This window comes from Wyeomyia smithii, chromosome 2 (genome assembly GCF_029784165.1).
Source record: "Wyeomyia smithii strain HCP4-BCI-WySm-NY-G18 chromosome 2, ASM2978416v1, whole genome shotgun sequence".
Taxonomy (NCBI): domain Eukaryota; kingdom Metazoa; phylum Arthropoda; class Insecta; order Diptera; family Culicidae; genus Wyeomyia; species Wyeomyia smithii.
Genome location: NC_073695.1, coordinates 149,659,636 through 149,685,567, shown reverse-complemented (window position 1 = coordinate 149,685,567; position 25,932 = coordinate 149,659,636). Strand labels below are relative to the sequence as shown.

The following is a 25,932-nucleotide window of genomic DNA, read 5'->3' as shown; positions in this document are numbered from 1 at the left end:
AATCTTGAAAACTCGGCGATTGTTCCTGAGCCAAACAAAAATAGAAGATTATCAGAAAATTGTCTTGAGTTTGAGACATCAGATCTTGCAGAAGATCAGTTGGCGAACTTAGAGCGATCGGTGATTTTTGAAGATCTCCCGCTTTCATCGACCCTTGCAGAAACTCAGGAATCAAGGGGTGAGAAGCACACAGTGAATTAACATCTATTGAATCTTTTTTTTTAAAACTGATAGAACAAAAAATTACCAAATAAAAACCATTTAGGAGCTATTGACGATAGAAGAGAACGACGGAGAGATACACATTAGGAGACATAAATGACCTTGGAGACTACATTAGGCGAACTACAATCGTAACAATTCTTCAGTGGTTCGTAATAATAACGATTTACAGGTTATCACATCTACTTGGGTCGAGAGGCCAATTTGTATAAACAATCAATTCGCGCCGCTGCTGCGCGGTTGATTTTATTTCTGAAACGGCAAGCAATAAAACTCTCGGCACGAGTGCAAGCGATTTTCGTTCATTTGCCCAACAAAATAATTAAAGTGGCAGAGCGGGAAGCAAACGGGCGGTAACACCGCTAGCATATCGAATTTAAGAACGCAAACAGATACTCGCAGAGCTGCGCACATGGAAATCACCTTAATTATTCTAAGAGAGAATTTTAGCACACGGGTGGCTACGTTATCGTTAGCAAATATAAAAAGGGTAAAGTCGCATTTCATTAATGTCCAATAAAGAGCGTGAGAGCGGTAACTACGAATTGCGCGCTCACACGTTGCATACAAAAGTTAGTCAGTTGTACTAATTGTCGGGTACGCTGTCTCTGTTTATGAATTTTGCAGTGTTATTGCGATCAGCTGTGCCAGCCACGGCCAAGGTCGTATTTTGTAAGCATCAATTTTAATGGCCAATGGTAAGAACGTTTTGCTACCATACATGGCTTACCAGTAGCGGTGAATTGCTAAGAGGGTAAAAAAAATGGATACATCTATAAGCGCAACGCGCGCAGCGATGGTGACATATCCACCGGAAGAGTAAATAGTAACTGACGGCAGAGATATATAATGTTGGAAGTTTACGTTAAAATATTATTTCATGAATAAGGAATGGCACCTTACGCCATCTAATGTAACCATTAACAATCTTTGATTAATTTAATTACACTAAATAGAAATGATTTTTTTTAAATAATCATTTAATTACTATGAAAACCCAAAGTTATTTATTTAATTAATGAAGATAAACGTTGAACCGTTGACACTAAATGGTTCGAAACTTGGTGTTCAGATTTTTTGATGGCGCGACGAAGAAATTAGAGTCGGTCACGCTACGTTATCACATCTGGTCAACAGAATCGTTAGTGATACCTAGAAAAAAAAAGAAGAAGGCTACATAAGCCTTATATAGTCTTATAGTATTTAGTCCGCAGTACCTTTTATTGTTTTTATGAAATATATATAAAATTTTATATTTATAATGGAGTACACGTTCCCAAAAGCAGATGCCATGCAGTGCATCCCAGAATTTGATGGATCGCTAGACGAACTAGAAGCGTTCGTTTATCATATCGAGCATTTTGCTCGGGAGATACCAGAAGGAGTATCACACGCTCCACTGGTTTACATCATTCTATTAAAACTAAAAGGCAGAGCTGCTGCAGCAATACATAGAATTAACGCAAATGCTTGGCCACAGGTTAAGCAGAATTATTTCTTATCAGATAGTGATAAATCACGATCGCTCCTGAACACATTAAAGGAACTGTTGACAACTTCTTCACTTTTAATATCTTCGTTCCAGTTCGTTTCCGTTGCTAAGATGATTGAGTATGAACATCCACTTATTCTGTTATTAATGTGATTAATTTTGAGTGCACTGCGCATCCTGTTAAAATTCTGAGCATAAATCAATACTTCATTGACTACTGGCGTTGTTTTTTCTTTCTCTGAGCGTCACTGATTTTGAGAACACGAATGCTTACAATAACATCCATCACACGGGAAACTTGCTGATCTAAAATTATTGTTATTGTTATAGTTGTGGCTGCCAGCCAAATGGTAAGGACACGATACAGCTGAAGAGGTCGCGGGAGTCGTTAAGTTGAGCGGGCTCGTTGAAACGGTAGGCATGAATGATGATTGTGACTCATTATTCGCTGGGTACGGATTAAGTATTTCGCCTCGTTGAAAAGAGATATGCTGGAGATTAGGTGGGGGTCGAGAAAATTTATCCTTCGCTGCAGCAAGAAGCACACGGTCTGGTGGTAGTTGGTTGTAGTAGCTGTTGTTAAGATTCCTGTTAAGATTGAGGTAACGATTCGGGATTTGATTGTTGTTATTATTGATGCTGTTATTGTTGTTGTTGGAGTTGTTAATGTTGCGGTTGTTGTAGATGTTATTATTGCGATTGAAGTTATTATTGTTGCGGTTCTGGTGGTTGTTGTTGCTGCGGTTGTTGTAGATGTTATTGTTGTGATTGTAGTTGTTATGGTTGCGGTTCTGGTGGTTGTTATTGCTGCGGTGGTTGTAGATGTTATTGTTGCGATTGTAATTGTCATTGTTGTTCAGGTGGTTGTTATTGTTGCGGTTGTTGTAATTGTTACCATTGCGGTTGTTGTTGTTAGTATTGTTGTTGTAAGCCTGTTGTCGTCGATTCCTCCTTCTTCTGGCTGCATCTGCATTCTTCAACTGTACCAAACGACGCCTTTTACGTTCATCATAATCTGTCCAATCCGCTTTCCAAACTTTTTTGGAACCTAGAAACCGCCAACCTGAATTATTGGCGTTATCCAAATTAAGTTCTGTTGCCAAACTTGGAAGTGAAACAGGTGAAGCTATTGGGGGGGCGGCAACACTCGCTGACTTAGATCTTAGTTCTTCGATGCAGGATGACAGAGTTTTTAGTTCATCTACAATGTTTATCTCTAACGGACTGGTTTGTATTGAACAGCTGGTTGCTGTTTCTACAAACAGCTGTCCTAACTGAGAAAGTTCGTTATTTATGCTGGTCAGCGATTCCGTTAATTCGTTCCGAAGTTCGTTCTTGAATTCCGAAAAAGCAATGTTAACGAGCTGCGTCAGGTGATTTTTAAGTGTAGGCATAACACCAGCCACACTGTTGGCTTTGATGTTTGACGTCAGCGCTTGGTTTATTTGTATAAGTGACTTGTCGATACCCTCTAGAGTTTCTGGAATTGTGCTTGGTTGTTCGAGTTGGGTCACAAGTCGATGAATCACCTCTGTATTATCATCAATCAATTTCGTCAGCTTGTTCTGCTGTTTGGTCAACGTGTTCAATTCAAACGATGCCGTTACTAAAAGTTGGCAGGAATCGCAGCACGGTAGCAAAAATGCAGTTGAATCTACGGCTGGTTTATCTTGTTTGTCTTGTTTGTCTTTTTTAACGATACGCAGAGAACTTCTGCTTTTAGCAACTACTTCGGGGGGGCACGATACTCCCACACAGGAGGCATGGAATTTTCGATTACACCCTCCAACACACGACCAGAACACTTCGGCACCGGAGTCTTTCGCGCAGACTTCGCAAATTTGATTCATTTTTACCGACACAAAAACACAACAAGCAAAATGAAAACTAAGCGAAAAACATCGTTTCAGTGCAGCAATAAACATTCAATCGTTAGATCTGCGACAACTTCTAGGTGAATAGCCTTCATGACAAGGCATACAAATACCACAATAAAGCACTTAATCGGTTTTCCCTTTTGCTAGGGGTAACGAGTTTGGAATGGTCCACAATAATCGACACCTACTCTTCGAAAGGGAGGAGCAGGAGTGACACGCTCTATGGGTAGATCTCCCATCAGCTGCTCGTGAGATTTAGGTTTTGATGAATAACTTTGCGCACCATACTACGTGCCGAAAGTGGCCAATATCGTTCACGAATGCTGGAAAGAAGTTGGGGTCCTGCATTAAGAAGTTCTCGATGGGAGTATGTCACAAGCATAGTAGTCAACGGGTGGCAGGACGCCAAGATAATAGGATGCATTCGACTATCAGCTATTCGAGCATTTTTAAGCCGTCCGCTTACCAGGAGTAATCCGTCAACTAGACGAGGGGCTAGTGACTTAATTCTTGACGATGTCTTCATATCACCAGTTCATTGAATTTCGTCTATATTCTCTACAAAACATTCTCGTTGAGCCAACGAGATCAGTGCGGAGAGTGCCGCTTCTTTTTCTTGACATGTCAGAAACCCTAGTCTGCGACCTTGCTTGTGTGTGCAGTTGAATTTAAACCTTAACAACAGTGCCGCAATTCGGACAGTGTCCGTAAACGACTAGGACGGAATGATTTGACTGAGCATTGATACGGTTGTTCTTTCTTCCAATAGAGTAGGGTCTACGCCGTTGACATGGATTTGTGCTGTTCTTGGCCAGTACTCCTTTCTCAGATGTAGCCATGATGGCCCTTGCCACCAGATTTGATGACCTGTTAATTGATCCGAAGTCATTCCACGTGACAAGACATCGGCAGGATTCTCTGATCCTGCAATATGGTTCCAAATTCCATTTCGTGTGATATGTTGGATTTCTGACACTCGGTTAGCGACAAATACGTTTTGTGATTTTTTGTGATCATCGAGTCCGTCCAAAAATACGGTTGGGTGGTGATATTTATTCCTTGGACAACCTTTTCAAACAAGTGACTGCAAACTTGTGCAGAGGTTAACTGCAGACGGGGAATGGTGGTTTTTTTCCTTTTCTTCGCGACGTCATCGAGAGGAGCAACTCGCGATTTCGATGTCAACAGCAAAACTCGAACACTATCGTCAACTGATGTGCGCCATATGCCTTTTCTGACGCATCGCAGAAGCCATGAAGATCTGCGGACACAGTGTCACTACCAAAACCTATCCATCTAGGAACCTTGATACGAGTGAGGTCTGAAATGATCTCTCGGTATTCTAGCCACCAGGATCGAACTCTCCAGTAATAGTTTCATTCCAAGAAAACTTTGATTTCTAAAGATCCTGAAGAAATACTTTAGCTCGGACGATAACGGGCCCAACTAAACCGAGTGGGTCAAACAGTTTCGCACAATCAGACAATATAATTCTCTTGTTGATCTCTGTAGCAGAACTCCCATTTCAATCCTAGTCTTTTCACTTCTGAGGATTCGATATCCATAGTCATGCGCTCGTCTCTTAAGTGTTGAGGTATTTGGTCTAGTATTTCTCGTGGATTGAAGCTCCATTTGCGTAGAGTGAACCCAGCAGAACTCAGCAGCGTTATCAGTTCCGCACAAATCTTCTGACCATCAGCGATACTGTCGACACTTTTCAAAAGATCATCGACATAAAAATTATCGAGAATCGTTTCTGCTATATGGCGTTATTTGATGCCAAATCTTCCGCCAATCGCTTTAAGCAACGAGTAGCCAAATATGGTGCAGGGGACGTACCATATATCACTGTCAGTAGTTCATACGTCCGAACAGGTTTTGAAGGATCATCTCTCCATACAATTCGTTGTAAGTGGTGGGTTTCTAAATTCATTGATTTCTTGCGATGTGTTTGAAGGCTGGATACGATCTAAGTCAAATAACAAATCGTTTGAAATGATTAGTTTTATCGAAATGACAACATCCTCGACTTTTGGCTTCTGTACATCACCTTAATTCTGAATATATTCTTATTGGCTGGTACTCGGTCATTTTCAGCAGATTTTCTGGTATCAATCTGACACCGGAAATACCCATATTGGGAGGTATTCAGTGATTTTGGTTGTTTTCCAGAAACTAAAAGTGGTCGTCTTTAAATTCAAAATGGTGTCAAGGGTCCATGTTTGGTTTCTATGCATCATCTCGATTACGAAATTTTCGACTGTTTCCTAGAAGTTGCCATTTAGCAATTCAAAATGATGCCTGAAGTCAATTGTTAGCTCATTGCATCATTCTGATTCCATAGATACTCATATCGGATGGTATTTGGTTATTTTAGGCTGTTTTTCACAAACCGGAAATTGCCATCTTGGATTTCAAAATGGTATTTAAGATAATTTCTCGCCTCTGAGCGTCATTCTGGTTGAAGAAACACCCATATTGGGTGTTATTCGATCATTTTCGGCTGTTTTCCAGGAACCGGAATTCGCCAACCTAGAATCTAAACTGGGGTCTGTGGTTGATTTCAGCTGCTGTGTATCATTCTAGATCCGGAGATACTCATGTTAGACGGAAATCGGCCATTTTTGGCTGTTTTCCAGAAACCAGAAGTTGCCATCCTACAATTCATGATAGTGTCTGAGGTCAATTTTTAGCTTCTTGCAACATTCTGGCTCCGGAGATACTCATTTTGGGTGGTATTTGGTCACTTTCTGTCATCTGGGCGTAATTCTGGTTCCGAAAACATTCATATTGAATGGTATTTGGTCATTTCCGGCTGTTTGCCAGACACTGGAAGTCTTAAAATTCAAGATTGTGTCTGTGATCAATTTCTAGCTTCTGTGCAGCTTTCTGATTCCAGAGATACTCATTTTTGATGGGAATCGTCCATGTCATGCTGTTTTCTAGAAACCGGAAGATGCCGTCTTACAATTCAAAATGTTGTCTGAAGTCGATTTGTAGCTCCAGTGCATCATTACGATTCCGGAAATACCCATTGTTCAATTCTGGGGCTTTCTCGTCAGCAATTCAATTTAATTTCTTAATTTAGCGGACTGTATAAATGATTAAATTTGTACAATTTTAGGGGGCAAAAAACACGACTGGTCAAGCTAACAATTTATTCTGTAATGATCTGTACATGTGATTTCGATCTCGAATGAACTGGCAATATTCAAATTGGCTTTCGGCTCTCGCGTGTGATCGGAGAGCATAGAGATTTTAATTACAAGTGTTCGGGTGACTGAACAATAGAGAATTGAGCTCCTTTTATCGTTTCTTATAGCATGCACATACTAACAGTGGGCTGAGCAAAATAGTTCTGAAGAATTAAGCGTCGGCGCGTTCATACCGGCCGCCTTGAAAGGCAAATTTCAACCTTAACATTAACAATCAATTACTTGTACATTATTAACAATTATAAACAACTTAATTAATGCAACGAGCTAATGTATCGCTCATTAACTGATTACTAAAACTGGAACTCAAAACATCATATCCTGGGCTGGATCGGCAAAGCAATCCTGAGTGGAACTGCATCCTGTGAGTCCTGGCGCTGGTTGTATCCTGGCACTGGGTGCATCCTGGTGCTAGTAGCCGGTCAGCTTCATGATTTCTCTTCGGTTTCGTTGGTAGCCTTTGCCAAGGCCTTCCATCGGGTACAAATCTACGAATCAAATGAGAGGGAATTTTTTACAAGTAATGAACAATTATAAAACGACTACCCTGGGACGCGGAGGCCCTCCGCCACCGCTGGCACCTAACACGCCGTTGGTGAACTGCAGTCTGCAACTAGACCTTTCTCTTAATGGTGCTTTTCCCCATTGGATGGTGGGAGGAATGGATGAACCTCTTAATTGATCTCGGACTTCAGATAGGTGGTTGATCCTTGTGGTAATTTTGACGTTTCTGTTAATGGAACAAAAGTGTTTGACTTCACGTAGATGGTGCACATACGAGACACATTACTTTGCGTGGAGGTTCCTCAACCTCCACAATATACTTGACGCTTTATACAAAATAATGACAGGAACTGAGCTGAGCTGGATACACATGCATGGCAGTAAGTTGCAACATTTCTCGGGATTCCGGGAGCCACAGCGAGCTGGAAGAATTACCTGACCGCGGATGCCTATAAGCCGCGGGAGCGCCCTTGGGTGCGTCAAAAACAGTGGTTCTTGTGGGTTGATACTATTGGTCTACATTGTCTGTTATCGGGAGAATGCACACTTTGGTGATTTCTCGAACGTAAATTACATATTTAGTACGCACTTTCACCACGCGTATTTTGCCATCCTGTCCAGTGTGAACTTCAATGACCCTTCTCATACGCCATTACAATGGAGGGACCGTAGTGTCAACAAACAAATTGTTTTGTTGCCTGGTCTATTTTGTGCGAGAATTTAACTCTGATAAATATTGCGTTGACCAGCGCCGCCAGATGTGCTGCAGGTAATTCTGCACCCGCTGCCATCTCGATAATCTTGTGTCCTTTAAATCCTCTAGAGACGGTTCTGGGATTGCCGTAAGCAGTCGGTGTACCAGGAAATGGCCAGGTGTTATTATCTAAGTCATTGGGGTCGCTGGAAAGCGGAGTTAACGGCCTGGAATTGAGACAAGCTTCGATCTGGGCCGTTAGCGTGCACATTTCTTCGTAAGTGATTACAGTATTTATCAAGGTTTTCTTAAGATGGCCCTTGATGGCCTACACAGCGGCCTCTCAGAGGCCACCAAAGTTCGGCGTTTCTGGGGGAATAAATTTGAACTGCATATTGTCGATGATGATGGTCCCACCTCATACCCCTTCATCGGTTTGAGCTGGTCGATTTATCTATATGAGATAATTTTAAAAACATGCAATGTAACCAGTTGGCAAATAAATAACGAACTGGTTATTAATTTCAGACATAGTAACCCTTCAAATGAATACCAATAATTAAAAAAAAAATTGACGGATTTCCAATCCAAGGCTCATCCAGAACGTTTCCAACCCGAAAATTATCTGGACTTGATTAGGAATTGAACCCAATGTTTGAGAGCGTGCACTAATCAGAATTGGTTCTAGATAACGATCTAGAACTACGAGAGAGATCCAATGATACTATAGTTCTCGATAACGAGCTCTACAGATCACAGGCAAACTCAAGCCTTTTCAGTTTAAATTGTGAAAACAGATGAATTGTTAAAAAGAAAGTAAAATAATTTAGAAAATATTACAAGCCAAAAAGCAATTTGTCAACCCGATATGCTTTTTGTTTCCATTTCAGGGGTTCAAACCTGATGTACTCATGTCAAGATTGTCTATGTTAGTCTCCGCGCGCGTGACTCAAACATGTGTAGCCGACACTTTTTGTTTTTACTCTACTATTTAATATTATATAACTATATTCAAAAAAAATCCATCATCATCAATGAACATAATAACTTAATGTACCACATAAATTTAAAAAAAATATTTCAATTTTACAATCTTCTTTATAAATTTACAAAAAATCTATGCTGTCTACAAATCAGACTTTATGTGTGAAATACAAAGCCGTTTAAACTCTGTAATTGTTGCTGCACGTTTTACTTACCTGGGCATCGAATTGAAAAAGTTTATTCCTTTGTACAACAGAGAGTTCTGTGATCTTCCGAAAAGACAAGGGGCTAGTGACTTAAGTCTTGACGATGTCTTCACTTCACCAGTTCATTGGATTTCGTCTATATCCTCTACAAAACATTCTCGTTGAGCCAACGAGATCAGTGCGGAGAGTGCCTCTTCTTTTTCTTGACATGTCAGAAACCCTAGTCTGTGACCTTGCTTGTGTGTGCAGTTGAATTTAAACCTTAACAACAGTGCCGCAATTCGGGCAGTGTCCGTAAACGATGATCTTAAAGCAAAAATTGGACTAGGCGGAATAATTTGACTGAGATTGATACGGTTGTTCTTTCTTCCAATAGAGTAGAGTCTACGCCGTCGACATAGATTTGTGCTGTTCTTGGCCAGTACTTCTTTCTCAGATGTAGCCATGATGGCCCTTGCCACCAGATTTGATGACCTGTTAATTGATCCGGAGTCATTCCACGTGACAAGACATCGGCAGGATTCTCTGATCCTGCAATATGGTTCCAAATTCCATTTCGTGTGATATGTTGGATTTCTGACACTCGGTTAGCGACAAATACGTCCCAACGAGATAGGGGAGAAGAGAGCCAACATTTTGTGATCATCGAGTCCGTCCAAAAATACGGTTGGGCGGTGATATTTATTCCTTGGACAACCTTTTCAAACAAGTGACTGCAAACTCGTGCGGAGGTTAACGGCAGACGGGGAATGGAGATTTTTTTCCTTTTCTTCGCGACGTCATCGAGAGGAGCAACCGCGATTTCGATGTCAACAGCAAAACTCGAACACTATCGGCAACTGATGTGCAGCAAAGGTAGTAGAGCTCCACATAGAAACAGAAAATTTGAAGATATGCGATCGCGGCTCCCATTTCAATCCTAGTGTTTTTATTTCTGAGGATTCGATATCCGTGGTCATGCGCTCGTCTCTTGAGTGTCGAGGTATTTGGTCTAGTATTTCTCGTGAATTGGAGCTCCATTTGTGTAGAGTGAACCCAGCAGAAATCAGCAGCGTTATCAGTTCCGCACAAACCTTTTGACCATCAGCGATACTGTCGACACTTTTCAAAAGATCATCGACATAGTAATTATCGAGAATCGTTTCTGCTACAGTGGGGTTATTTGATGCCAAATCTTCCGCCAATCGCTTTAAGCAACGAGTAGCCAAATATGGTGCAGGGGACGTACCATATGTCACTGTCAGTAGTTCATACGTCCGAACAAGTTTTGAAGGATCATCTCTCAATACAATTCGTTGTAAGTGGTGGTCGGCAGGATGCACCATTATCATGCGATACATCTTCTCGATGTCCGCTGTAATGGCGAATTTCCGCAGTCGGAAAGAGAAAATGATTGAGTAGAGACCCCGTTGAACTACCGGGCCTACCATCAGTGTGTCGTTGAGTGAGATCCCGCGAATCACAAGACGCATCAAAAACTACACGTAGTTTCGTTGTTGTACTGTCGGGTTTAATTACCACATGGTGTGGCAAATAATATGGTCTTACGGTTGAAGATTCCTCTTCTTCTGCCGGAACCTCCCTTCACGACTGAATCAGAACTTAAACGCCTCTTTAAAGCAACATCGAAGTGCCGTCTTTCTAGTATCTCCTAGACGACTCAGCAATAACTTCTTTTTGGGTAGCTGCACTACAAATTTTCTCGATGAATCTCTCGTAGTAGTGTCTTCAAAAAATGCTTCACATGCGGATTCCTCTAATGATAAGACGCTTGTAGTTCGACACGATTCGAGGTCGAAAAATCGTGCCAGTTGGTTTTCCAGCTGCTCCGATGGATCAGATGTTACGGCGTTGCAACAAATTGAGGTTTCAGCGACTACACCCGCCACGATCTACCCTAAGTACATATTCTGTAGTACCGGACCAAATTCGTTCAATTTCACTTGTTGCTCGGATATAATTAGCTCCAAATAAACTTCAGCTCCGATTATGAGATCAACTGCTCCTGATTCGGTAAACGTTGGATCAGCCAGAATGATCCCTTTTGGAAGTTGCAAAGAGCTTATTGCAAATAGGGTTTGCAATATTCCCGGAAATCGATTTCCCGGGAAACGGGAATGAAAAATCTCATTTCCCGGGAATTCCCGGGAACTGAGAACGGAAAATTTTTAGCAAAAAACAATTTTTAGCTAATTTTAAACGAAGTTCATCAGTAAAAGGTAACAAAAAATTGATTTCAATTTCATACAATTCGCATGAAAAACAAAAAAAAAAAGAAACAAATGAAAAACAAAACATATTCAAGTTAACGACAAAAATTCGTGATCGATTTTTGTAGCATATATTTGCCGAAGAGGAGGATTAAAGGTCCTTATGTCGTCAAACAATCGCTTCAGATCCGCTACAAATTTCCGTTAAGTTCAAAAATGTTATTTCCTTCTGTAAGACTTTGCTCAAGTCCGCTGAATTACCGCTGATGTTCGATTTCTAGAACACTTTTAAATCACCGATTTCAGCTCTTGCTACATTTAATTGAAAACTGGTATCCAGGCTTTCAGTTTGTTGAAGAGAAAACTGAGCGTTAGGCATGCATTGGACGAGGAAAATATTTGCTATATTTGGTACGGGGCAAAATATGTTGTACACTACAGTTAATGTTTACTGTTTACTTGAGCGGTAGCAAACCTATTCGCTATTTTTGAAGTAGAATACTTCTCTCAGGAAGTTCGGCTACATAGGGATGTGAAATGAAAATCTCAAACCGAAAAAAGTGAAAAATATGTCCAATTTCAAATGCTAATAAATCGGTTAGTATTCGATGGATTTCCTTCGTTCTTGCAGCAATAGATTGGAAAATCTTCTAAGATTCTTCCCAAAATAAGATAATTGTAATTTTATTATTCACACTATTGTCCTATTGAAAATAGTCAAGCCTTGTCAAAACGAAAAATTCGACCTCTGATTGGTCGTTATATGCTTGCTTCCCAGGCACGGTCGACAGGATCATATACCTTGCAATTGAAAACATGCTATTTGGTCTATATAAGAGCCTGTTTCAGCCGGAGCCGCTCATAATAGTTCTAGACAGCGACAACAGCAGACGTCCTTCCTTAGAAGCAGCACTAGCCCTGTGGTTGGTCACCACGTCTCAGGAGCAGCGCGGTTTTACTCAGCGTGTGTCGCCAGACAGCCATTATTACCCCCGTGTTGGGGCAGCATGAAGATTGCTATCAAGAAATCCAATTTCGGAAATCAAAATGCCTTTTTCAAGGCAAATAAACAAGTCATTGAAAGTTAATAATTTTTGTCAACGCAAGCAAGCACTCTGTGTTGCATCCTAGCAATTTAAATTTGTCGCACCCGTCTAATTTACTGAATGTAAAATAGCTTCCACAGTGCAGTGCAGTGTATCTTAATTACCCCAATGTTAGGGCAGCTCAAAGGTTGTAATTAGCAATCGATATTGAACCGCAACATGCTTTTTTCAAGGCAAATAAAAAAAATTATTGAAGGTTAATAATTTTCTGGCATCAACACAAGCAGACATTCTGTGCGGGATGCAATCAAATTCTGTTGTAGTTGTCTAATTTTTACTTTTACTTTATTTTTACTGTAGGGGCAGCGCAAAGGCTGCGATCAGCATGACCAACTTTGAATAACAAACTGCCCTGTTAGACCGCATTCACAAAGACAGTTAGTTCGACTATGCAGAGCTAATATGAAGTCGATTCAATCAATCAGCAGTAACAGAATTTCGTCGTCTCCCAGTTGCCAAGTTGCAACATGATGCAACACGCAACAGCGAGCAAACGAAATCGCTTGATGTTACAAACCGCAATAAGATACGGGTTAAAACCGTTGCGTATGTGAGAGCGCCATCGGTGTTTATTCGCTGGATACAAAAATCAAATGCGAATTGTGGAATAATTCATCTAAAGAACATAAGGAAATGGTAAACCTGAACTGAAAGGCGTGGCCTATTACGTAGCACCCTCCGGCTATAAAAGAGTGTTTCTGGGAAAACTAGCTACATTCATTAGTCGGAAGGTGAACTGGATGGACCGTCCACAACGTTGACAGCAGTAACAGCAGATGTTGGCACTCAGCAGTAACAGACCATAGCAGCGGGTCGCGCCTGTGGCTGCCTTCAAATTAAACAAATCACTTGCCCTGTGGTTGGTCACCACGTCTCAGGCCTCTGCCAGGCTGAACGCCAACGCGAGCGATCGGGCGAGATTTTTGCGGTACATCAGCCGGCACTTCCTCTAATGGAAAAGCAGGATCATTTTGTTTAGAAGAATATTATTGTCGGTAATATTACAGAGACGCGATTGCATCATATCCGATATGGAATTGAACAATTGTTATTTTGAGGACAAATAAAACACTTAATTTGAAGAGTTAATAGCTTTGGGTACCAGTAGCAGTATGGTAACAGCCTCAGCGGTAGGTGCAGCCGGTACTTCCCTAAGGCCGATGTAACAAGGAGGTAAATGGAAGCGGCACGGCAAAACAGTTCGGGTGTTCTTAGACGCGCGTCATTTTTCGTACGATAGCGGCGGTATTAGCGGTAGATGCATTTGCCAACACTTACTCCAGTAAAGCCGTGTCTAATTTTCAATGTGAAAACACCTTTCTATTGTGTTGGCCGTGCTCATTAGGCCTCTGTCAGGCTAAACGCGATAAGCAGCGCGAACCGATACGCCGGCCGTAGGTTAATTTACACCCGTAAGTAGAGCTGTGTAAAAGTATTCTACTTCAACCTTGCGGTCGTGGCTTTGCACACAACCCTCCTGTGATTTTTTTTTCATTTAATATATTTGCTATAACATTACACGGTGCGATTTTTTTTTCAATGAACTTCGTCACAAATCTAGTTTTCATTGACAGAAAAACATTTCAAACCCTCTTGATTGGAGCGTACCTAGGACTTCGAGGAAGAATTTTGGTTGATTAACTACGTTATTTCGTTATTTCGCCATTCGGTGGTTTTTTGTGACCGAGACAAACCGGAAAAAACGATAAAATATTAAATATTCAGTTCAATACGACTTAAGACAAGTCAGTCTTAAAAAAATGAATATCTACTAATTAACATGTAAAGATGATTTTTGGGTTTAAATACCATATTGACTTTGAGTTTTATTAAATGATTTATTTCAGGTCGCACCAGTTTGACTAATTAAATTTCATTGCACAATTGCATAAGAAACTATAGTGAATTTTACAAAAATTCTCGCAGAACTCGGGAATCCCGGAATCCCGGGAATCAATATTTCTGTTCCCGGGATCCGGCAATCCCGGGAAAAGCTATTTCCCGGAAAATCGTTCCCGGGATTGCAAACCCTAATTGCAAAGCTCCTCACTGGCAAATCCACAGTTACTTTTGGGAGTATATGGAACTTTAGCTGCCTTTGAAAAGACGTAACGAGTGATTTAACGTCCGCAAATATTGCTTGTGTAGAAGCTGTTCGTGCTCCACCAATTCCCACTATTGGAAGGAGCTCTCGACTACGCTTAAACCTAAGTTTCTGAGAAAGGTTCTCTGACATATAGCAACGCTGTGAACCTGAGTCCAACAAGGCGCGGGCTAGAATAGTGTTCCCGTACTGATCACCGAGACTAACTATTGCGGTTGAAAATAGTACGGAGTTTGTTGTGTGAGGATTGTTAACTGAGGAAGCAGTGTGATAGCTTGTACTAGGCCGGTCTGTGGCTATATTGGGAGATTGAGCTGTGCTTGCTGTAGATATTAATGACTTAGTATGGGTCTTCGGTGTAGATTGTGTGTCTGCTGAGTGATAAGTCGGTGTTGATTTCGTTTGATTCTGTGGTGGTGGCGTATGTTGCCCTTGACATTTCTTATTCAAAGTTTGTCCAGACTTTACTTGAGGATTTGCGTAGGTCGATGGGCTCGCATGCAGTAGTGAATGATGCGGTTGACCACAATAGTGGCATGACCCACGAGTGCAAAATCTGGCCATGTGAGCGGGGGAAAGGCAGTTCAAACAGAGAGAATTTCTTCGAACTGCGTCTACTCTTTCGGAGATCCTTAATTTGGTGAATTTGGAGCACCTAAAGGCGGAGTGAGATGATTCTCCGCAAAACGGGCAGAGCTCTGTAGCAGGCTGAACGCCTGTGTGACTTAACGATGGTCGGATTTGCCTCCCTTGGTTGGAGTTATAGATTGCAGCACTGAACAATAACTTTTTAGAAATTCAATTAGATCTCTATACTTGGGAACTTCTTTAGAGTTATAGTGTTATTCCCACTGTCTAAGGGTTGATGGATGAAGCCGTTTACAAAGCATATATTGGAGAAGAGTACTCCATCCATCTGAACGTTCTCCGATTTTGCTTAACATTTGGAGATTTTTCTCGAAACCGCTGACCAATTTATTAAGGGACTCAAAACTTTCTTGAGGCATTACTTCTTGTGCAAAAAGCGATTCTAAATGCGTCATTACCAACATTTTCTTATTTTCGTACAGATTTTCTAACGCTTCCCACGCTATTTGATAGTTAACTGCAGACATTTCTATTGTTGCGATCTCCTGCAAAGCCTCTCCGGTCAGCGAAGTGCGTAGATACGTGATCTTGTCCATGTTAGACAACCTATCATCATTGTGAATAAGATTTTTATGGGTGTCACGAAATGTAACCCAGTCAGCCATTCTACCACTGAAACATGGAAGCTTCAGCTCAGGTGATTTTTCTTTGGATTGCGCAGCTGCAGCAGGAATTATTGGACCCTGCACAGTATGGCTTCCTGAAGAACTAGGCAGGTAAGTCATAAGCTGCTTCAGGCGATATACTTCGTTCTCAAACTCTTCAATAATCTTGTCGTTTTCATGATCTTGTCGGGTTTGCAAAGATAGCTGTCGTTGTAACCGCGCTTCTTCAGTCTCTTCTGAATCCGTGAATGCATCTACGTTGTCCGTATCCTCCAATAGAATTTCAATTTGGGTTCGTACATTGATGAATTTCTCCAACAGCCCATCGAGCTTATGCATTCTTAGCTCCAATGCACTTTTATCGTGTTCTAATCCTTTCAGTTGTACGTATTCTTTCACATTCTCTAGGGAAACTTTAGGCATCCGCTCCTGCTTGGACAAAATTCGTAAGTTTTTATTCTGGGGCATAATCAATCACGATAATTCACCACCAATCACACTCGATCACGATACCGATCGACCACGCGTGTGACAGAACAATAGATTCAATAGCAGATCAAGCCAATGGGAACAAAAGCAGACCAACGCCAAAGCAAACCAACCAACAGAGCGAACAGTAACAACCGATTATAATCGTAAGGATGACTTATTGAAATTCAACTCGGCTTAAAAATGACACCACACCAAATTTCATGCAAGCTTAATTTATTCATTTACTTATTTTATTCAGCTCAACCCCGTGATCATGCCCGCAACGGTTACACATGCAACAAGGACTCGTGCCACAGACAAACCTGCTTATCTCTCAGTACTTATCCTGAACTTCCAAATTCTCGACCATGCCGCATGCAATTCTCCGTTGGAATGTTGATTGCGAGTTTCAAATGCAGCTCCGTTTTCCGCCGAAATACCAGCAGCAGAACAGCATCCCTTTTAACCCTCTCCCGCTCACAAGGTTTATCATTAAAATTTATAGCTTAACGAGAAAATTCAAACTGAACACTTTGTAGACTAACTAAAATTACTGTCAACTGTAGTATTTTGAAGAAAATGCCCAGTGATGCTCTGAGGCAGCATATAAAAGTTTATGGAACAATCGTAAGCACAACAAACTATTTTATGTCAAGATATGATGATTATAATTCATGGTGCTCTAGAGTCGCCATGAGCGGGAAAGGGTTAAACGTGTTCTATTGTTCCACCTTCTCGAGAACAATACGCTAACCACGCGATCTTGTGGATTTTTGTTTGTCACTATCACTTGTGTTTCGCGATTCCCGACGATCTGGCTAAACGGACCAAATGTTCAATTCTGGGACTTTCTCGTCAGAAATTTAACTTAATTTCTTACTTAGAGGACTGTATTTAAATGATTAAATTTGTACAATTTTAGGGGGCAAAAAACACGACTGGTCAAGCTGACGATTTATTCTGTAATGATCTGTACATTTGATTTCGATCTCGAATGAACTGGCAATATGCAAATTGGCTTTCGGCTCTCGCGTGTGATCGGAGAGCATTGAGATTTTAATTACAAGTGTTCGAGTGACTGAACAATAGAGAATTGAGCTACTTTTATCGTTTCTTATAGCATGCATAAATTAACAGTGGGTTGAGCAAAATAGTGCTGAAGAATTAAGCGTCGGCACGTCCACCCACATTGGGTGGTATTTGGTCGTTTGTCGCTTTTTTCCGAAACCGGAAGTCGCCAAACAATTTCTGAATTTTGAACGTCATACTGGTTAAAGAAACACGCATGTTGGGTGGTATTTGGTCATATTTGTTACCACTAAAAACATTCGCCTGCCAGATAATTTTTAATTAGTTTATTAATTAGTTCGTGAGCTGTGCAGAAGTTTTTGCAGAAATTTGTGCAGAAACATGTACTTCCTAAGCCATAATGCAAAAACATGTATTTCGTCGAACCATTATGGACATATTTGTTACCTCTAAAAACATTCTCATATCAAATTTGGTTGTGTTTTCTTGATTGGTTCTATTATTTGCATGAGTTGATTGGTTATTTGTATGGGACCCCTCCCTTATAGAAAAGGGGGGGGGGGTGTCAAACCATTATGCACGTATTTGTTACCTCTAAAAACATTCACCTGCCATATTTGGTTCGATTTAGTTGGTTAGCTCTCGAGATGTGCAGAAATTTGTGTTTCATTTGTATGAAACCCCTCCCTTCCAGAAAAGGGAGGGGTGTCGAACCATTAATGACATATTTGTTATCCCTAAAGATATTCACATGCTAAATTTGGTTCCATTTACTCGGTTAGTTCTCGAGATGTGCAGAAATTTGTGTTTTATTTGTATGGAACCCCTCCCTTCCAGAGAAAGGAGGGGCATCCAACTATTATGGACACATTTGTTACCCCTTAAAACATCCACATGCCTAACTCGGTTTATTTTGCTTGGTTTTTTCTTGAGTTGTGCAGAAATTTATGATTAATTTCTATGGGACCCCTCCCTTTCAGAAGAGGGAGGGTCTCAAACTATCATAGGAACCACAATCGGCACAAAATCCAAATTTTCCCGTCGATCGGTTCGGTAGTTTTCGAGCCTATATGGATCAGACAGACAGACAGACCGGACTGCATTTTTATATGCATAGATTACAACATCAATATTTTAGAGTGTAGTGAATATACTAATATACTAAATGAAAATACTAAAGAGTGAATATACATTTGTTGGATTGAAGTGTTCATGTAAATTTATTTTTACAAATAAAAGTTTGCATGAGAAAGGCTGGGTCTGACCGCTAGGTGGATTAATTTAGGTTTTTGTATTTTGAAAGAGACGGAACTTGAAACGTTTTTCATATCCCTTAATAATATTCACAGAGATATAAAATTTACAATTGAAAAGGAACAAAACAATAGTTTTCCCTTTCTAGAAGTTGTTTGAAAGTCTAAGGACTTAAAAATTGAGTTTTTAGGAAGCCCACGAACACAAAACGGGTAATACCCACCACTTTAAGCCATTCCTTCTAGCATAAAATAGCATCCTTCCACCACATGATACATCGGATGGAAACCCTACCCCTCAGTAAAATAGCCAGGAAAAAGGAATTGGAATATATTTTCGAAGTTGCAAGAGTAAATGGTTATAATGAGAGCATCATTCAAGCCATTATAAACAAAAAGGAGCGAGTTCAATTTAGAGAATCTTTTACAACACTCACCCCAATTTCAGAAGACCTGAAAAGAATAGCTGTGGAATATGATGGGACCTTAACACGTCAACTTCTCTCAAAATTCAAAAGATTTGGCATAGATATTGTCTACACTAGTAGGAATACCCAACTCAAAATAATATTGGGCTCCACCAAGGACTCAATTGATGGAATAAATAAAGTAGGGGTTTATAAAGTTGCTTGTTGCCACTGCAACAAGGTTTATATTGGACAAACCAAAAGAAACCTAGAAATCCGTTTTAAAGAGCATGTGGCAGAAGTCACCAAAGCATGCAAAGTTTCCAAAAATGATCCACCACACCTTTTCAAATCAAAAGTGGCTGAACATACCTTTAATGAGGGACATCCACTAACTTCGGATAACATTCACCTGCTTCGCCCCGTTAATAATTTATGGAAATTGGACGTATCTGAAAGTTTAGAAATCTACAAACAACATCCATCCCCACTGCTCAATGAAGACGTAGGTAATCATTTTTCATGGCTTTTCAAAATCCTACCTGAAAACCCTAGATCCAGTACAGGACAAAAACAACCACAACATATGACTACATAACTTCAATTTAGGAATTTTACGTCTACCTACGCATATAAAAAGTGGGTTGCTCAGTTATGCTCTCCAACAGTCCACATAAGCACTGATGATGGTTGTATGTAACAACCGAAATACGTATCTACGGACGGTAAAAGGGTATTCGATTTTTTTGTAGTAGAATCAAATGGAAACATAACCAACAATTCCATTCTACTAAGACGCCCAAAAGAGAAAAATATTTTCATACTTATTTTGTTGATGCGAGTACTGAATAGAAGAGCATCTTAGCAAAGAAAAAATGAAATTGCAGCGGCAACTTTTTGCCTTTCTCCTAGAAAGGTATAGCAATCACTTGCAAAACCGAAAGTATAAAAGTGCTCCAAAGGGCCGAATGGCATATATCACTCGGCTCAGCTCGACGAGCTGAGCATTTCCTGTATGTGTGTGTGTGTATGTGCAGATTTTTATTCTCACTCACTTTTCTCAGAGATGGCTGGCTGATTTTCATGAAATTATTTGCAAATGAATGGTCTCGCCGTCCCATGAGACCCTATTCAATTTTATTGAGAACGGATTTTTGGTTTAGAGGTTATGTATCAAAATGTAAAAATCATGAAACATCATTATCTCAAAAACTACACAACCGATTTGAGCAAAACTGGTTTCAAATGAACGGGCTACTTGAAATACCCTTAACTTTTTAATTTTATAAAGATTGAGCTTGTGGTTCGAAAGTTATGAAAAGAAACGTGTTCTGAAGACTGTTTAATCTCACTCATGTTTCTCAGAGATGGCTGAACCGATTATCATGGAATCAGTGTCAAATGGAAGGTCAAGTTGCCACATAAAATACTGTTGATTTGTTTTGCAATCGGACTATAACTTTGCCTGTTATGTTTAAAAATGTGAAATCCAGCTATGAAAAGGAACATATTCCGAAGAATACTTGAACTTACTCACTTTTCTCAGAGATGGCTGACCCGATTTTCACAAAATCAGTGTCAATTAATAAGTCTAGCTACCTCATAACACCCTATTGAATTTGACGGTGATCGGACTGTAACTTCGTCTGTAATGTACAGAAATGTGAAAATCACGAAACTTCATTATCTCAGAAACTACACAACCGATTTGATCAATATTATCATCAGATGAGCGGGCTAGTTAAGGGTTAACTGATGAACTATGATTGAACATATGATTTCAAAGTTTGGAGGCCCTCTACGTCCCCATTTCATTTGATTATAATCGAACTTATATTAAGTTGTTAATAAAACAACGAAAGTCTATCATCTCGAAGATTAATGCCTAATTTGGACATAACAAGTGTGATACGAACGAGTCATCTCTCAAACTTACAAATAACAAATTTCATAACAATTCGATATATGGCACAAAAGTTATGGAAAGAAAAGAAATTCAAAGTCTATTTGAAACTATACCTGCTTTGATCGATATGTGTGGCCTCAACATAATTTTAAAGTGGTATCGTACTATTAGAACGTTCCAAATTCATTGATTTCTTGCGATGTGTTTAAAGTCTGCAAATGCATGACGAATCGGCCATAGGATATGATCAAAGTCAAATAACAAATCGTTTGAAATGATTGGTTTTATCTAAATGACAAAGTCCTCGAAACTTGGATTCTGTACATCGCCTCAATTCTGAATATATTCATATGGGGGGGTATTCGGTAATTTTCAGCAGATTTTCTGGCATCAATATGACACCGGAAATACCCATATTGGGAGGTATTTAGTTATTTTGGTTGTTTTCCAGAAACTAAAAGTGGTCGTCTTTGAATTCAAAATGGTGTCCAGGGTCCATGTTTGGTTTCTATGCATCATCTCTATTGAGTATTATTCGGTCATTTACAACTGTTTCCTAGAAGTTGCCATTTAGCAATTCAAAATGGTGCCTGAGGTCAATTGTTAGCTCATTGCATCATTCTGATTCCATAGATACTCATATTGGGTGATATTTGGTTATTTTAGGCTGTCTTTTACAAACCCGAAGTCGCCATCTTGGATTTCAAAATGGTATTTAAGATAATTTCTGGCCTCTGAGCGTCATGCAGATTAAAAAAAAAACAGCCATATTGGGTGTTATTCGATCATTTTCGGCTGTTTCCTAGGAACCGGAAGTCGCCAACCTAGAATCCAAAATGGGGTTTGTGGTCGATTTCAGCTGATGTGTATAATTCTAGATCCGGAGATACTCATGTTAGACGGAAATCGGCATTTTTGGCTGCTTTCCATCTGGGTGTAATTCTAGTTCCGAGAACATTCATATTGAATGGTATTTTGTCATTTCCGGCTGTTTGCCAGACACCGGAAGTCACCATCTTAAAATTCAAGATTGTGTCTGTGATCAATTTTTAGCTTCTGTGCATCTTTCTGGTTCCGGAGATACTCATATTTAATGGAAATCGTCCATTTCAGGCTGTTTTTCAGAAACCGGAAGTTGCCATCTTACAATTCAAAATGTTGTCTGAAGTCGATTTGAGGCTCCAGTGCATAATTACGATTCCGGAAATACCCATATTGGGTGGTTTTTGGTTGTTTGCCGCTGTTTTTCCGGAACCGGAAGTCGCCATTTTGGATTCCATAATGGCATTTGGAGACAATTTCTGGATTTTGAACGTCATTCTGGTTAAAGAAATTATTGGGTGGTGTGTGGTCATTTTCAGCTGTTTCCTAGAAACCGGAAGTTGCCATCTTCCAATTAAAAACATTCACCTGCCAAATATGGTTCCATTTAGTTGATTATTTCGCGAGATGTGCAGAAATTTTTGCAGAAACATGTGCTTCCTGAAGAGGGAGGGGCGTCGAACCATTATGGACATATTTGTTATCTCTAAAAACATTCACATACCCAGGGTTGCCAATATTCCAGTTTAAATTGGATTCCTCCAGTTTTTCTCAAGTGATCCAGTCAAACAGTTTATTCCCAAAATCTTCCATTTTTTCAGATATTTGCTAGTTTTATCCAGTTTTTATTTACTCAAGCTCCGATTGGTTTTGCGGAAATATTTTTAAAACGCCAATTTTGTAGATTGATAAATTGTTTTGACAATTCTTATGCTGTTAAGATGTTTCTGTATTCTATCTTCTCACACGAAACACGGTCAAATTAGAGACTGCATGACATGGTTGAAATAAAACCAAACAAATAGATATTACCAGTCCATGAACAAAATCGCTATTTATTTTCTGTTGCGTAACAGTTTAAAAATTGTTAGAAGAATTAGATACCAAAAGATAGCGAAGTCAGAAATAATTGAAATTTAAACTTCACTGATGTAACGGAAGAAAATATTGCGTCAATACTTTTGTTAAAGGTAAAAGTAAATGAAAAAGCTCTGTTATATTGATTTTGAGATAGGTTGATTGCGTATTTTAAATTTTGCCGCTGTTAGAGGAAATTTTTCAATCTATAATTTTAACAAAATATAACATTTACACATATTTGTTACCTCTAAAAACATTCACCTGCCAAATTCGGTTCCATTTCGTTGGTTAGTTTTCGAGATGAGGAGAAATTTGTGTTTCATTTGTATGGAACCCCTCCCTTCCAGAAAAGGGAGAGTTGTCGAACTATTATGAACATATTTGTTACCCCTAACATTCACATGCTAAATTTGGTTCCATTTACTCGGTTATTTCTCGAGATGTGCAGAAATTTGCGTTTCATATGTATCAAATATCTTAAATACCAATATAGTTCACTTACGTGAAATTATGAAGACAAATTGAAAATGACAGAAGCGTTAGTCACCTTTTCGACCGCTAGGTGCGCCACTTCTGATTTTGTTCTACACGACATGCGAAAAAGAGTAACTTTAACAATAATATTACCCTAAAGGGTACACTGAAAAAAATGCATTTTTTATTCTGAAGTGGACTCGGCCGAAAATTTAATAATAATAAAGTTCGCCTACGTATGAGGCAATCCATGGGTGGTGTTCCACGGTTTGTACGTTTGTCGACCTCCGACAATATTTTGAGTTGTAAAATGGCGACTTCCGGTGTCTGGAAAACTGCCGAAAATGACCAAATACCACCTAATATGAGTGTTTTTTAACTAGAATGACGCTCAGAGGCCAGAAATTGTCTCCAAATGCCAGTTGGAAATCCAAGATGGCGACTTCCGGTTTCTGAAAAACAGCGGCAAATGACCAAATATGGGTATTTCCGCGATTGTTATGATGCACTGAAGCCACAAATCGACCTCAGACAACATTTTGAATTGTGAGATGGCGACTTCCAGTGACTGGAAAAGAGACGAAAATGACCAAATACCACCTAATATGGATGTTTCTTTAACCAGAATGACGCTCAGAGGCCAGAAATTGTCTCTGAATACCATTTTGAAATCCAAGATGGCGACTTCCGGTTTCTAAGTAACAGTGAGATATGACCAAATACCACCCAATATGGGTATTTCTGAAATCGTGATGATGCACTGAAATCACAAATCGACCTCAGACAACATTTTGAATTGTAAAATGGCGACTTTTGGTGACTGGAAAACTGCCGAAAATGACCCAAAAACAACCAAATATGGGTGTTTCTTTGACCAGAATGATGCTCAGAGGCCAGAAATTGTCTCCAAATGCCATTTTGAAATCCAATAAGGCGACTTCCGGTTCCTAAACAACAGTGGCAGAAGACCAAATAACACTCATTATGGGTATTTCCGGGATTGTTATGATGCACTGAAGCTACAAATCGACCTCAGACAACATTATGAATTGTAAGATGACGACCTCCGGTGAATGGGAAACTGCCGAAAATGACCAAATACCACCCAATATGGGTATTTCTTCAACCGGCCGATTTCCATCCAATGTGAGATGCTTCGATACCAGAATGATACGCAGGACCTAGAATCGACCACAGACACCATTTTGAATTCTAAGATGGTGACTCCCGGTTTCTGGAAAACAGCCGAAAATGACTAAATAACACCTATTATTGGTGTTTCTTAAACCAGAATGAAGCTCAGGGGGCAGAAATTGTCTCCAAATGCCATTTTAAAATCCAGGGTGGTGACTTCCGGTTTCTGGAAAATAGCCTAAAGTGACCAAATACCACCCAATATGAGTGTTTCTTTAACCAGAATAATGCATGGAGCTAAAAATTGACCTCAGACACCATTTTGAATTGTGAGATGGCAACTTCTGGGAAACAGCCGAATACTACGACCAATAATTTCAAACGATATAAACAAATCGCAAGAAATCAATGAATTTGGAATGTTGAAAATTATTAAATTAAACACAAAAATGGGCGGGACAAAGTTTTCCGGGTCAGCTAGTAAATACATAAATATGCTGGTTAAAGCAAAGCTGCAAGTGATTAATACGAAGATTAGAACTCGAAAGCAAAAAATTTGGATGGATAAAAAAAACAAAAAAAAAACTTTCAAAGCGAAGAAAACTAAACATTAAATAATAGTTTTTGCATAACAGTTGTTATCACTAATTATGTTTGTTTTGTTGAACATCTTTTATATATAATATAATAAAGCTTTTAAACCAATTACAACATTATATGTATCCATACTTAAATTGTTAAATTGATAGAACATTCAAATGTTATCTAAGCTAAAAGTTGCACAACAACCATATACGACTATTGACAACCATTGTGCGGTTTCTCCTTTTATCTTCTCCACGAGTAATTGAAACCTTCATTTAATTGTACACTTCGTGGCCTGATCATTGAGCTTGAGCTTGACGGACGCACATTTCGTAGTTGCTTCCCGTGATGGATCTGAGCTAGTGAAGTTACACAGGGAACCACGTATATAGCAACTTGGGATTAGTTTACCATTTACACGTCATGGCCTGATTATTTGAATATTTCTTCTAAGTGCCTCGATAAGCTACATCACATTATATTATCAATATTTAACTCCCGGAATGGCGTTAGTTTTACATACCAACAATATACGCACGAAATCTGCAACATATTTTTTTCTGTGAAAGTATGAAATTGAGTCAACTAAATCTAAAACTGAGTAAATTCAGTTTCGTGTGTGAAAATGTCGGTCACACGCTCACAGAAATTCAACAACAATGCACAGTGGTACAGTAAGGCAATGTAGGCGGACATGAGTTTTTCGATGCGATTTTGTGGTTTTAGAGTAAAATGTTTTCTAAGAACTTGTTTCTTATATTTAGTCTATTTTTTATGTGCAAATGAAAATTAGAGTGGTCCTGAAATCGACTAAATAAAAATACTAAGTTTTTTATTTGCAGAAATAAATGTATACATTCATCGGCACAGTTGTAGATCAACTAATTTTAAGCAAATTTCGGTA

General features: G+C 39.6%; 2 protein-coding genes across 5 annotated transcripts; both read right to left on the bottom strand.

Annotated features, from left to right (window-relative positions):
* Window positions 1-1,292: 1,292 nt before the first annotated feature.
* LOC129722764 (putative uncharacterized protein DDB_G0286901) lies at window positions 1,293-25,096 on the bottom strand. 4 transcript variants are annotated; one of them, XR_008727639.1, is made up of 4 exons: window positions 7,900-25,096; window positions 7,353-7,835; window positions 1,440-7,294; window positions 1,293-1,374 (listed from the first exon to the last, which is right to left on the bottom strand). XR_008727639.1 is itself a non-coding variant. In XM_055676478.1 (2 exons), exon 2 carries the CDS (start codon window positions 3,637-3,639, stop codon window positions 1,960-1,962), a length of 1,680 nt encoding a protein of 559 aa, XP_055532453.1. In that variant the 5' UTR covers window positions 3,640-7,294; window positions 7,353-25,096; the 3' UTR covers window positions 1,384-1,959. The 4 variants fall into 4 exon arrangements, 1 of the variants encoding a protein (XP_055532453.1); XR_008727638.1 differs by having other exon boundaries at window positions 7,350-25,096; XR_008727637.1 differs by having other exon boundaries at window positions 7,353-25,096.
* LOC129720062 (uncharacterized) lies at window positions 15,457-16,335 on the bottom strand. Its single transcript, XM_055671473.1, has one exon. It carries the CDS (start codon window positions 16,333-16,335, stop codon window positions 15,457-15,459), a length of 879 nt encoding a protein of 292 aa, XP_055527448.1.
* Window positions 25,097-25,932: the final 836 nt, after the last annotated feature.